This window comes from Halichoerus grypus, chromosome 11 (genome assembly GCF_964656455.1).
Source record: "Halichoerus grypus chromosome 11, mHalGry1.hap1.1, whole genome shotgun sequence".
Taxonomy (NCBI): domain Eukaryota; kingdom Metazoa; phylum Chordata; class Mammalia; order Carnivora; family Phocidae; genus Halichoerus; species Halichoerus grypus.
Window position 1 is genome coordinate 94,595,057 of NC_135722.1, and position 14,857 is coordinate 94,609,913.

Below are 14,857 nucleotides of genomic sequence, written 5' to 3' on the forward strand. Positions count from 1 at the left end.
CCTGACCCATGGGTGGGCAGGGAGAGCCACCAACTCATCACGCTGTCTGGGTCCACATCTGGCCTCTGTTCTCACTTCCCCTTCCCAGTCAGAACCCCTCCAGTCTGGTGCACTATGTGCACCGCACGACGTTTCCTCCTTGGACGGTCAGCAATGCTGGTCCCGCAGCAGGCAGGGCTGGGCTGCGCAGTGGCGAGGCTGGGAACCATGGGCTCCGGGTCCCCATCCTGACACAAATTAATAGTGTCACCTTGAGTAAGTCCCCTCAGCCATTTAACTGGAAATTAAGAGGACTGAACTAGAGAACCCCTATCACTCCTGGCAATTCCATCATACTGTTTTTCTAAATGTAAAAATTTCCATTCAGAAAACAGATGTTCGAACAACGTTTGTGCTATCTGCTGGCTTCCAGCGGAGTTTACTGAATTAGATTGGTTTAAAAAAAAAAAAACAAAAAACACATTCATAAAGGTATAGATCTGTGTCTTCAGGAGGCTAATCTCATAGCCACCCAGACATGTGGCCCAAGTCTATGTCATATAGAGCTGTTAATAACCACCTAGAATCAGTTAGAAATCTTCCTTACTATCACATTCATGCTTACAGCATCTCTGCACGGTAAAGCAGGGTCCATGATCTTTCGAATGAATCATTCCTACCAAGGGGACGGAGGTGGTCATAGAGCTGGGTCTCCGAAACCCTGATGGGGGCATCTGGGTGGCTCAGTCGGTTAAGCGTCCAACTCTTGGTTTCAGCTCAGGTCATGATCTCGGGGCCCTGGGATGGAGCCCCACTTTGGCCTCCGTGCTCAGCGAGGAGCCTACTTAGGATTCTCGAGTGCTGTCTCTCTCTCCCTCGGCCCCTCCTCCTCTCCCATGTCTCCCCTCCCCCCACCACCTGCACACACATGTGCATTCTCTCTCTCCGGAAAAAAAGAAAGAAAGAAAGAAAACCCCGAGATGCTTTCGGAAATCCTCCATCTGCAACTCACGGAAGCCCAGGGAGCAAGGGTGCTGCCTTGCTCAGGAGTGGGGTCCCTGGACATCATGTCCCCTTACCGCAGTGACTTTCATCGCTGTTGTCTCCACAATCATCCTCAAGGTCACATTTGTAGGACAGTGGGATGCAGGTCCCAGACTCCTGGCAGCGGAACTGGGTGTCCAGATCACAAACGGTAGTAGCTAAAAGGGAAGAGACGACATACTCATGAGGAACAATTTATCCCCCCACCCAATACACACATCCCCATGGAAAACGAACTAAAACAGAGAAGAAAGCAGATTTGAATTGCAGCAACAGACCAAAAATACAAAAAAAAATTTACAGCCAAGGAAAAGAAGAGCCTATCTTTCCATGGAAGTTTCCAGATGGGCACCGGGCTGGGAGGGTGAGAAACTGCCCTCCAGCTGGGAGAGAGACTGATGGGCCGGATCACCTCCTACGACCCCTAAGTCAGCAGCAGAGATACCTTCATCTAGACAACGACCATGAGGAAGCCCAATTCCACGCGAGAAGCTGGCACCTCCCCGTATTGATGACACGGGGAGTGTTGGGCAAGAATCTGGGCCCTGGCGTCAGGCGGGACTGGGTTTCAGATCCTGGCTCTGCCTCTGCCTCGAGCAATTAATTAACTTTAACCTCCTTGAGCCCGTTTGGGACACAGCAGGAGGAGGATAAGGTCATGTGGCCAAGCGCTGTGATGACAGAAAGACTAGATATGCATCTCAATTCTATAATTCATGTAACCTAACTGATCCGTGCCTCTGTTTTCTCTACTGTAAAATGGAGATAATAGAACACCTACCCCGGGGCAGTTTATGAATGTAAATGAGCAAACCGGTTTGGGACCAGAGCCCATTACATAAGGCTGCAAAACAGACTAGGCTCCAAACAAATGTCATGCGTCTTCCTTGTCCTTCCTCTGCCCTCCTGCACCAGAATGGGTATAGACGTAGACCCTTCTCCCTCTTCTAAGCAGAAAGTATCTGGGGGTAAGCACAATCCCTAGAACCCAGCAAAAGACCCTCCAGGCAAGGCTTTGGGAAGGAAGGCTGTGCTCAGGAGGGGCTGACACAGAAGGCACGATGTGACAGAACAGAATCCTGGGGGGGGGCGGGGTGCCGGGAAATGAAAAGCCAAGGGCAATGCTATACAGTGAGACATCCCAGCGGCTCTTATTTGAGGCTCCATTTCTTCTCTGTAATTGAGCTCATGGTGGGAGGCAGAGGATGAATACAAAAATGACAAGGCTGCAGGGGATTCACGTCAAAACCCGGAGCGCCTGACAACTACCCAGCGCAGGAGTCTGTGCGCGGGAGGGAGATGTGCTGACAACATCTCTCCCCGGCTCCCCGGTCACCACTCCCACTCTGCTCCCCAGGCGGCTGCCTTTCACTTCCCAGACAGCAGCCCCACCCAGTCGCAGCCTGTCCCTTCCCTGCAGCCCTGCCCATGGACGGCGCGCCTCCACCATCAGGATAAGCACGACTCTCCTCCTCCTGGATAAGGGAGCCACTCCTGCAGGTGCGATCAAGCACCACTCTCCTGGTTCCCAGGCTCCATATTTTAACCCCTGTACCCCTCCTCAGTGCCTCCCCTCTGCCAAGTGGAATGAATGGAGAAAGAGCAGAGCAGCGAGCAAGTCCCGGGGAATGTCAATCCCAGCTGACGCTGACACCAAACCAGGAGGAGGGCAGAGCCGGCTGCACACTTGACCCAGAGGAGCAGCGTAAACTCTGCGTGGAAGCCTGTGCGACCAGCACTGAGCTCTGGCACTGGGGGAGAGGGGGAGAGGGCGCCCCTCCTGAAGATGGACGGAGCTCCCTCTCTCAGAACACTGCACCAATACAAGATCCCCCCTTGTCATCTAGTGGAACCCAAAGCCCCTGGGTGGAATCCCCATCTATCAGACACAAGGTCATCTAGTTTAAACCTCTCTGCTTCCACTAAAGCCTAATCATGTCTGGGCAATCTTCGTGCAATGTGCTAATTCTAAGAAGCGTCTCCTCGCCCACCCCATTATGTAATAAAGTCCTTTCCAGGCTCGGTTCCAGTGTTGTTAATATTTATTGTTTTTAAGGAGCTCTGGCTCTTCCCCCACAAATATCACCCCTTCCTGAGACTCTGGTAGGTAGAGAAGGCTTTTATTGGTGTCCTTTTTGCAGAGAAGAAAAAACACACAGACAGCCTAACACTTCTCCAAATCTGCCATTCAGTAAGCTCTTCTCCCTGCCTGTGAATGGCATCCACTGAAACCAGGGAAAAATGATTAAGAAAAGGTTTGTTAAATAACCTCCTAAGCACCAGCAAGGGCAGCACATGGTTTTGCTGGGCCCGGACGAGTTCAGGGAGTTGACTGCTTCTAAGGTTGCTTTCTGGCTGGAGAGACGTGGGAACCTGGCGCGGACTCCACACATGGCTGGCTACATATGGCCAGCCCAGAGCCAGGAGTCACCCCCTACCCTGTTCTCAGAGCACAAAATGGTAAATGAGCTCCTGGATCCCCAGTGGGAAAATATTTGCAAGAGAAGCCTTCACACTGGTTTCTGGCTTCCCTGCTTCCGGTCTTCCTCCCATCCAGTGCCTTCTGCCCACTGCTTACTTTTCCAAAGACAAGAATCTGATCATATTATTTTAGTGGTTCTCAACGGCTCTTCTGAGTAAAGTCCAAAGGCACTTGCTGCTCCGGGCACCCTCACTAGCCCGTCTTCCCCTTGCCCCATGGCTTCCATATTCATATTATTGATGAGCCACACCAGCCTCCTAACCATGCCACACACACTCTGACCTCTGGGCTTTCATACCTGTTCTCCTGCCGACAACTATGTTCCCTCCACCTCTGCTTGCTTCACCTCTACCCACCCTTCAGGGCTCTCCATAAATACCTCCCCAAGTTTGATTTGTGTGCTCTTCCTGTATGCGTATGAGCTTCCCCATTATAGCACTCACTGGATCTACCGCAACTGCCCCTCTACGCTTCAGACTCCCCTACGGAGTAAACTCCATGTCCACCTGATCACCTGGTATCCCCAGGCCGAGCACAGAGCCTAGAACAAGGAGTCCTCAACAAATACTTGCCGAGTGAATGTATGAACATATTACTCACTGTCAGAGAGCAAAGCACCTCCTTAGAAGATAATGTCGAAGCTATCAAAAATTAAAACTTTGCAGTAAATAAATTACTCATTTTAAGTAGTTATTTGTCTTTAAACCCTGCTGAACAGAACCATGCTTTAGTAGTGACCCTTAGAAAGCACACAGTCCAAAGATGACGCTTCCATGTGCACAGATCAACGCCCCCACATTTCAAGCCAAACAAGGCATCATCAAGCAGTTGGAACCATCTCTCTGGAGCCTGGCAGGCAGCCAATATCCGCTGATGGGACGGCATACAAAATGAAACCTGTTTCCCATCTCTGAAAAGGCTGAATTTACAGATCAAGGGACGTCACCTGGTCACCAGCTTTATCACGGTGGTAAAGCCACAATGAGAGCCCAGACTGCCCGACTCAGCTCAGTTTCAGCCAGGCGATGCTTACTGGTAAACCCTTTGTAACAAGTAGTTCCCTTCCCAGTCGGGGCTGGGGTTCTCAATAACAACCTATATCTAAGTGTCTTCTCTGTTCTCCAAGCCCCATCAGCTCCCATGAGCATCACCGATCACGAGGGGCCACCGGCCGGCACCCCAGGCTTCAGGCCCCCCGCCCGGGCGGAGCTGGCTGGCCAGCCTTCCAAGGACGGTCCGTGCGCCCCCTCCCGAAAGCCCGGCCGAACCGGGAAGACTCACGGCAGTTTCTCTCGTCGCTCATGTCACCGCAGTCGTTGTCAAAATCGCACCACCAGATGCTATTGATACAGTTCCCGTTGCTGCACCGATACTGGTTACGGAGACAGGTGTTCTCTGGACGGCGGGCCGGGCACAGGAAACGAGACACATATTACTCTTATGGCTGGACCGCAAGACTCTCGCTTTTCACTGAGTTTCCATTTCTCTTCCTCAAACAGCACGCCTTACGCGGTAAAGAGGAACAGGGGTGCCAAGCTCACCTGCACGCGGGAGCATACAATAGAGGCCTCTTCCTGTCCTCTTAGTTACAATTTAAGGACAAGAGGCCAGCTGGATAGGTGTCAGGGGTGGTTATAATGGTGAAAAAGGACAGCAATGGTGCCAGTCGGGTCCAATGGGGAGATACCAAACATCGACATTATAAAACACCAGTTATACGAGGAACTGCTTACGGGGCTCTGTCTACACAGTACGAAAACATACGTGTCCCACATATTTGCAGCTATATGTATTTTGTATATACAATTATATATATCCATATATCTTCCATTTTTCAGCCAAGTAGATGACAAAGGATACATAATACTCTGACGCACAGAAAAAAAAAAAAAAAAAAAAAACATTGTTTAGTAAACCCAGACAAGAACACATGAAGGCTGGACTCGTGTTTGGGTCTCCAAAGGCATTCTAAAGGAAAATATTAAAAAGCCTTTCTCTAACTTAAGTGTTAACTCTGTTTCTTTCTAAATAGCTTTAAGATGATGTCTGGAGCCTGAAAGAGAATGTCCTGCGTCTAAGAAGGGAAGGGTCATCCTTTCTCCATGTGTATTTCTTATGGAAAAGGGACCACAGGGCTCCTTTGTGTGCCCCCCCGCCCAGGACTAAGAGGCTTCTGTGAGGAGGGAGGTTGTGATTCCAAAGCCAATATAACCTCGAGAAAAAAAAAAAAAAAGCAGGGATTTGGGCGCTTCCTGGAAGGGCCCCCCCTTTCCAGAGGTTCACCTCACTGACAGTAACGTGAGGCGGAGAATAAGAACACAAATCAGACAGGAAAGAAAGATTAAGACAGGTTTTTAGAGGAAAAAAATTAGAATCTATGTATTCAAAGGACGGGTGGGTGTGGCCGCTCGGGCCACTTGGTCACAGCATGAAGGGAAGCCTCAACGTCTGCAACATTGTTCTGAAGTTCTGGAGGTTTTCGGGCTGGCAGGGGCGGAGGGGGGAGGGGGGAACTGCTGGGTGAACCTCGGTGAGCTCGTGGAGTCCCACCAGTCCTTTCTCCAAGTCAGGTGTGGTCCCAACTTACAAGAAGCAGGAGAAGGGACGTGTGAGGAGAGGAAGACGGAGGAGGAGACAAAAAGGGGACGTCGAGGAAGGCCTGGGTCATCTGACATGAAACCAAAACCACAGCTATCATGTTTAAATAAGCCGCGCAGGGCTGCTCCCGATGAGGACTGAGGAGCCCAGGCCTTAGAACCCAGACCAGGATGTCTCTAAGTATCTCGTGGATTTCATTTTTACCGAGGGCATTTTCGATCACGCAAACACGGGGAATAGAGAGCGCTGGGAGAGGGGAGGGAAGAGGGAAGGAGGCCGGCGGGACGCACCTTCTCTGACGCAGGTGTTGTTCTCCCGCTGGTAGCCCTGAGGGCACTCACACATCAGGTCCCCGGACGGGAGGACGCTGCTGGCCACACCCTCTGGACACCGGCAGCTTTTACTGTTGTTGGCCCTGGGCAGGCAGAGCAGGCTGCATGGCCTGGACACGCAGGCATTGCTTCCTGGGGAGAAGACAGACGGCGGCCGCGGCCGGGTTAATCGGTGCCAGGGAGACCCCGAACGGGGGGCTAAAATCCAAGACAACCCCCTCATTTTACAGACCCGATGGCGCAAAGCCATGATGGGGCCCCGGACAAACATCCACGTCTCTGCTTCTCAACTCCTCCGTGCCCGAGTGCAGCTACCGAGCTGAACGAAGACCCAAGCACAGGGCCCTCATTAGCCTCAGTACCATGTGTCATGCAGTGAACCCACACAAGGACTAGTAAATGTGGACCTGTCCCTACTGCCAATCTTGTCTCTGGTTCGGCTTTCCAAAGAGAGTGCCAGGTAAAAGTCCGTAAAATCCTTCACTACAGTCTGGAGAGAGAACCTTTGTGGATGAACGGTGATGGAAAAGGTATTTTCCTATCCCCCACATCTTTCCGGGAAGGAGGGAAGAGGACACATAAATCATTTTGTAACAACTGGAAACACATACAACTATCGAGCAATATAAAAGCCACATAAATTATGAAATGTATACTTGTTCTTTTGGCTGTGACTATTCATCATCAAAATTGGGGAAAATAAACATAAATGCTTTGATAAAACTCAACTGATGATGCTTCTTCAGCTGTGCCATCTCACGAACAGAGAAAACGCCCCCTCCCCCGCCCCCTCCCCCGCCCCCTCCCCCTGAATCACATCCAAGCAATCTGTCTCCATCCAGCCAAGATTTTAGCTATGTCATGCCTACACTGAGCTGCAGGTGGGAAAACAGGGTTCATTAATGACAATCAGTATTGATATGGGTCATGATACACTCAGTAGCTTTGGAATGTTGGCACTTCATCAGTGTCTAACTGGCATACACATAAAATAAAAATTGCAGGGGCGCCTGGGTGGCTCATTGGTTAAGTGTCCGACTCTTGATTTTGGCCCAGGTGGTGACCTCAGGGTGGTGAGATCGAGCCCCGCGTCGGGCTCCGTGCTCAGCACAGAGTCTGCTTGGGATTCTATCTCTCCCTCTGCCCCTCTTCGAGCTCGCACATGTGCACACTCACACGCGCTCTCTCTCTCTTTAAAATAAATAAATAAAATCTTTAAAAAAATAAAAAGAAAAATTGTAACGATACAACAACAGTGTTGTTCCGATGCTAAAGACCAGAGAGTACGAAGCATTACCAAACAGATGAAGTACACACACCCACAGAGGAGAATCCATACGATGAAACGTTCTACAAATAATTCAATCCGCTCTAAAGGTAGAGTTACCATAGCAGAATAACCTGCTGACGAGAGCAGAAATGCCAGAAATCAATTCACTCTGACCTGTTCCATGGGCAGAGGCTGTTCCTTTTTCAGAAGTTACACGCCCTAGGCTACAGGGAGGAACACAGAGCTGCCGCTAATGGAAAACAACTCCAAAGGGATCTGGAACGTGTTCTCTGTATTCAAAGGACAACATATCATTTAATGTTCCAAGAAATTGAACAATAACAGAATCTCCGAAAAATACTCAGGGACAGGATGATAATTTCACGTGGAGCTAGGTCTGTAAAATACCACGACTAACGTGTTCACATGGGGAGCAAATGCTCCTGCTCAAAAAACCAAGAGCCACAAGTACGGAACCCAAAATGGGGTGCGGTATTTCAGGAGGCTGGTCTAGACAGAGATGTATACAGTCTGAGAGGCTGTCTCCAGGGCCAAACCCCAAACCAAGCAGACCGAGTCACGGACCCCAGGAGGTAGGCACGGCAGGAGCTTATGGGGTGCTACAAAGCCACAGAGAACCTGGGCGAGCATGGAAGGAGTATTCAGCAGAATTCCACCAGAACACGGCCACAGACTCTTTCTATAGGATGCTGCAGTCTCGTGTGGGCAAGGCAGGTAGATGTGACGAGTGGACAAGTGACAGTCATCACCTCCAAAGACGTCCCCTTTGAAGATAAAACAGCTGCATGATGTCTTCATGGGGCAGATTCAGAACACATTCAGATTTCCTCTTTGGAAAACTCCTCCAGAACTTGTCTAGGAGCCAGAAATGCTATTACCTTCCTTAATTATCTCTACGCTTGACAATTATCAAAATCAAATCCACCCCATCGAGTAAGTATTTGCCCTCACTGTAGGTATTTAAAAGCCCTGGCTTACTGCAGACTCTGAAGGACAATTCCCAGAGCTCCAAAATATTTTCGTCCATTGCAACACCAACTTGATATATCAACAACCTTGCAAAGTAAGCTCTTTAAAGAAAAAGCACTCTTTATGAAGAACAGATCCCAGTGACACTACATAAAAATCCACCAGACATAAAGATTAAGAAAGGCATCTGTTTATAACCAAATAACCCAAATGGACAAATGTTCCAAGTGAACAAAATTTTTATCACAAACAAGAATCAATCAAAATCTAGTACTTCTATATTGTTGTCATATACCAGGGCACCACTATTCCAACAACATATGATAAAGGGAGCAGAGCTTAATGGTTTTATCAAAGTCAAGCTCAAAAGTCCATTAGGCCATGGTTCAAATTCTTACCACTTACTAAATATGTGATGTAGAAACATGAACCTGACTTTCATGTCCTCATCTAGAAAATGGAAATATTAACACATGGGTTTTGGGAAGATTAACGGAGGTTATTCAAGCCCACAAAGCACATCAGTGTGTAATCCCTTAATATATGTAGGTGATCATGTGTATTATTATCTTACGCATGGCTAATAGGCAGTCCTGTATGTGTTCAGAGCAGACAACAAAAATAATAAAGATTGGCACCAGGGGTGGCCCATAGGCAAAATGAATTTGCAAAACAGTGTCCAAAAAAGCAAGCAGGTTAGAGCAAACAAGTTCAAGGCCGAGAGGCACCCACTGCACACAGGCAGGGCTGGCAGCCAGATGCCATTTCAAAAGCTTTCAGTGAACCCAGACTAGCCCATCTGAGAGATCTCAGCTTTGCTTCTCTGGCCCTGTGCCTGTGGGTGGGAACTCGGCCACGAGTATCCTGCTCACACAAGGGAGAAAAAGGGAATCCAAAAGGCCAACGGAGGAACGGGGGAAGGAGCAAGGAGGGGGCAGCGACTGGCCATGAGGTTGCACGGTCCCGGGTCTGTGTTCTACCCACCAGCACACATCTCCTCCAGCCAGACCCCAGGCGGACTCCCAGAATTCCTTCGGATGGTTTAAGTGAAGGTGACTCTTTCAGGCATGAAGAAGACAACACAGGCACATGCTGTGACCACAGACCATCCTCCCTCCTACTCCCCAGGACCCAGCTGTGACTGTGCATCAGCTGGAATGGGGCAAGCGACCAGCCGAGACCGGGGAGGGGGGAGCCCAAGGATCACGGGTTCACCGGAACATGGTGTTTCAGGAATGGTCGTGTGCTCAGCAAGCACATGCTTACAAGCACCTGTCAAAAGGAAGACCTGCTTTCCGGACTGAGCACTAACTCAGAGAAATGCTGATGATTCACTCAGCTTGCTAGCGATGCCCATCAGCAGGGGCTCAGGGTCCTCCATCAAACAAAGGCCCTGAGTTTCAGCCTTGGGACCCCAGAAGCAGGAGTCCTTCATCTCTCCCTATTTTAAAATAGGCACCTCCTCTGGGAAGGAGGTGACTCCTCGATTAACCTGGAACAAAGGCCCAGCTCCTACACTAGCAAGGGACCTTTGAGAAACCTAATTCGCCCCTGAGATGCCGTTCCCTGATCTAGGAACCGTGGATCATGATACCAGCCCCACCCACATCCCAGGTCCGGTGCAGTCCTAATAATAATACAGACTTACATTTCTAAAGTTCTCTACCGTTTCGCAAGGGTATTCTCAATGCTATCTTCACTGGTCCCCCCGCAAAAAACAATGATATCTATAACCATCTTTTTCCCCTTTGTCAATCTTCTCTTAGCAAAGCCAAAACCCACAAAACAACGTCAACATTGTGCTGCCAAACAGGAAACCTAGCAGTTTGTCAATAAAGGCGAGTCAGCAGAGCCAGGATGCTATTTAATCCTGCTGAGATCAACAGGGTGCTTCTTAAAGGGACTATTCTTCCCGGAGCATCCTGCTCTCTCCGTCCTGTAGAGCCCACAGTGTGGGTAGCACACAGAGGGAGAGGGCGGAAAGTAAGGAAGGAGGCTTTCTGCGGCACAGTCTCGCTCTCCAGGACCAGCAAGCAGGTCACAAGCCTTGGAGCAGCTCTTGAAGCCTCACCCAACAATCTTTAAGACAGCTACTGTCCACACCCACTGGCAGCTGGCCCCCTTTCATGACCTCTTCCAACAAAGACTGAGCCCTACCGAGTGCTAGGCAGTGGCCAGACTGTTGTCTCGGGGGGCGGGGGGGAGGGGCGCAGACATGATCTCCTTCTTCGTGGGGTTTAAGAGTTTCAGGCGGGGACACGTGAATTAATGCGTCATATAACGACGCCTCGCATGACAAGGGGGCAGGTGCTCAATGAGCCACAGGTCATCTGGGCAAGCGGAGGACGAGACAGGACTCCCATCGGCAGGCAGCAACTGGGGGCACACCCAGCCCTGCTCCCTGTGAGGTTGCCAGATGGGGAGTAAGCACACGCGGGGCTTCTCCAGCTGCAGCAGAAGCTACGCCACCCATCAGTCAGGGGCCAAAGGCGGGAGGAGGGTGTAATTACCCACCAAGCATCACACTCTAGGCAGGCGAAAACACGCTGTCTTCCAGCTGTTTGTGTACCGTTAGAAAAGCAATTAAGAGGTCATTAGGCAGAAATTAAATAATGGGCATGTTGTCACGACAATAAAGACGCAGCCTGTCAGCTCCTGCCCGGGCAGAGATTGCCCACGCCCAGCCCCTTCCTGGAGATCACAGCGAGGGAGAGATGAAGCCGGCGACGCAGCCTTCCTTACCAGTCGTCCTGCCCTTGTAGAAAATCTTCATGTCCATCAGCCCCGTGAGCTGACTCGCGAGAACCGCCACCTGGGAGCCGCTGTGTTTGGAAGCTCGGAAGATGCTGAGCTGCGACCAGTCATCCCAGTAGATCTCATTCTAGAAAGAAAACCTTTGCTCGTCAGTCCAGCTCCTGGGTCTCCAATCCTGGGCCCTCAATAAGAACAAGGGTTCACCCATAGAGGACACCTAACATTCCGTGGTGAGGGATCAGCCCGACCAAGATTTCCACTGAAATGCAAGGCAGTGGATTTGTCCAGACCTCACCCAAGAGTCACCCTGAAGGAACTGCCTGGCAGACACCACCTGAGAAGCATTCAAGTTTGACCACAGCCCAACCTTTCAGTTCGAAATCTGCTTCCCAGTGGCAGGAAAGACCAACCATTCTGTTCTCTAGAGTCAAAGCAGCAGTGGCTGGCCACACGGGTGGGACGGAGCCCATGTGAACCCATCAGGACACAAGGTGAGCAGGAGACGAAGACACCGAGCCCAAACTACTGGCACTCGAGGGCAAAAGGGGATTTTTCTATGAAACAACCTTTAACCTTCTGAACTGGGAACAGTGAGCAGCCCCAGACGCCTGGCAACTCTGTCTGACATCCGTCCAGATGCGCTAAAGAAAACAGTCTCAAATCCAGAAGTGAGCTGATTCTTCTAGAAGTTAGTCAGACAAGCATCTCTGCAAAAACCCAAGGTAGCAGCTCTTCACCTCAGCACGCTCTTCACCTGCTCTAACAGACTGCCCAAAGCTGGGAGCAAAGGAAGTCCCACCTTAAAGACGGCAATGGCGTAGGGGTGGGGGAGGTTGTCCAGGATGATCGAGCGCTGCTGGCCATCAAAAGTGATCCGCTCGATGCAGTCCAGGTAGGCATCTGTCCAGTAGATCCACTGGTCATCCACAGAGATGCCATTGGGCCACTTCACATCCTCTGACACAAGACGATGGACGGCAGAGCCATCCATATTGCTCCGATAAATTCCCGGCTTCAGGTCTCCCCAGTCGGTCCAGAACATCACCCTGGTCAAACCGGGAAAGAACACACATCACATCCGACCTAGGGAATCGGGAGTGAGATACTATCCCCAAGAGGTAAGAAGCCTCTCTAGAACTGGAAGGCCAGTTAGTTTGGCAGTATTATTATCATAAGCTGTAATTATAATACTTAACACCCTGAATTTCTTGCCCCAGAAATTTCTTTGCTGGAATTTATCTACAGATACAATCAAGTTATGTGACGACAATGTACAAAGACATTCATCACAGCATTGTTCATACCAGCAAAAAAATTATGTATGTGTTATGTGTGTATACACACACACATACACTTTTAGGTGAATATATGTGTATACACGCCAACAGGTTAATCTACAGAGAAAGTGATAGATGATGGTACATATAATAGAATATTTTGATGCCTAAAAATCTACATGTTTTCATGTGTGCTCACGTGAAAAGATCATCTTCAACCCATGTTAAAGGTTTTGAAAACACGCAGAACAGTAAATATCTACAATTCTATTTGATGCATGAGTGTGTGTGTGTCCGTGTGTCTTAAGGCTATGTGCTTGCACGTGGATAAAAAAGAATTCTGAATGATACACAAGAAACTACTAACCACGATTACCCCTAGGAAGTATGAAGGAGAAGGGTTAAAAGTGAAAAAGGAGGAAACAAATATTTTTCATTTTGTAAACTTCTGTTCTCTTAATATTTTTAATGAAGTACATATATATTTTTCCTTTTAAAAAATAGATCTCTCAATCATAAATACTAGAAGGATAGAAAGCCTAATGCAGAATTTTCTTTTAGCTATGTTTCTTTAAGTTAAGAAATTAATTTAAAAAACACCTTTGCATTTCCCATATAGCATATAAATTGCTAGTAAGAAAACCCGTGGGGGTTGGGCAGGGAAGAGATGGAAGGGATCATATGTTTGCATCATGCGCCAAACTTGAGATAAAGAATCCTTACGATATCTAACCAGGCCTGACGACGCTATATCTACGGCGAGACTTTTAATAATACCTTTCGTTGCAGAAACACCCCACAGATGTGAGACATCTGGATGTGGAGACTGATGCTTGCTAACAAAAGGGGAATGGAGTTACCTGACAAGATGACTGAGCTCTGGTTTCAAGACTCAAAGTCAACAGATTATTTCAACCGCAATCATCAGAAACAAGTTTGCGTCCGGCAGTTGGCACTTCCATGAGCAGACAGATGTCTGTTGGCAGCATCCGCCACATGCTGATTTCCTCTGGGGCCACACTTACCCGTCCTGGGGCAGGAGGACCAGAGCCCTGGGCCGGTCGAGCACAGAGGAGTTGACAATCGTGAGTCGGAAGTCACCATCTGGATTAGCCACCTGACGAGAAATAGGAGGGGGCGGGGCCTGAGCGGAGGCCAAGATGGATCTGAGCTCCTTGAAAGCCCACATCACAGTTTCCTGCTGGGCTACTGCCCACAGACACGCACCTCTGTGGGCGCCTGATTCCCCTGCAGACTCATCTGGGAAGCCTGCCCTGACTTCCGGTCAGAAGGAGCTGTTCCCTCCTCGGGCTCATGGGACAATCCTTACATGGTCTGACAGAGGGGCCGGCGCTGTTGCCCGTGCCCCGGTTCTGGGGGCATGAGGACAGATCTGCACAAAGTACTCAGGACGTATTATTTATTTATCCCACCTACGTTGCTCCACGCTCCAAAGCCACCAATGGTTCCACACGGTCCACAAAACAAATATTCAACGTCCCAGGCCTTACGATTAAGAATCTCCACAGACTTGGGCGCCTGGGTGGCTCAGTCGGTTAAGCGACTGCCTTCGGCTCAGGTCATGATCCTGGAGTCCCGGGATCGAGTCCCACATCGGGCTCCCTGCTCAGCGGGGAGTCTGCTTCTCCCTCTGACCCTCCCCCCTCTTGTGCTCTCTCTCTCTCTCATTCTCTCTCTCTCAAATAAATAAATAAAATCTTTAAAAAAAAAAAAAAAGAATCTCCACAGACTTTTAATTCTCTCTCCTCCATATTCTCTCTCGTCCACTTCAGCCCCGACAACTTCAGGGAGGCCGGCCTTCTCATGGTTCTCGAAACCTGACTTACTCCAACTTGTCTGTCTGCTCTCACCGCGTCCCGTCCCGGGCCTGTCCTCTGCTCCATAATCAAATCGCGTCTCTCCTTCAGAACTCCCCTCCGGGCCCAGCTCCTCAGCTAACTCCTCTGACCTGCCTTCCTCAACGAGCATCTACAGTTCTTGCCAGGGACTCATCTTACCATTTCGCACAAACGGTACCTGCGCGGTATGGACGCTTACTCTTTATGGCATCCCTCCGGCACCTGGCAAAGCGCTGACCACACACAGTTAAAGAAAGGAGAGACGCAGTAAT

At 49.7% G+C, this 14,857-nt stretch overlaps 1 protein-coding gene across 2 annotated transcripts in view; it reads right to left on the reverse strand.

Annotated features, from left to right (window-relative positions):
• SORL1 (sortilin related receptor 1) overlaps positions 1-14,857 on the reverse strand; it is a 152,108-nt gene that overhangs the window by 50,024 nt on the left and 87,227 nt on the right. For both annotated transcript variants that reach the window (XM_036088009.2, XM_078058847.1), the window contains 6 exons: positions 13,752-13,843; positions 12,249-12,495; positions 11,438-11,576; positions 6,394-6,567; positions 4,787-4,900; positions 1,059-1,181 (listed from right to left, as the gene is read on the reverse strand). In XM_036088009.2, coding sequence (XP_035943902.1) covers positions 1,059-1,181; positions 4,787-4,900; positions 6,394-6,567; positions 11,438-11,576; positions 12,249-12,495; positions 13,752-13,843 — 889 coding nt within the window. The remainder of the gene's footprint in view (positions 1-1,058; positions 1,182-4,786; positions 4,901-6,393; positions 6,568-11,437; positions 11,577-12,248; positions 12,496-13,751; positions 13,844-14,857) is intronic.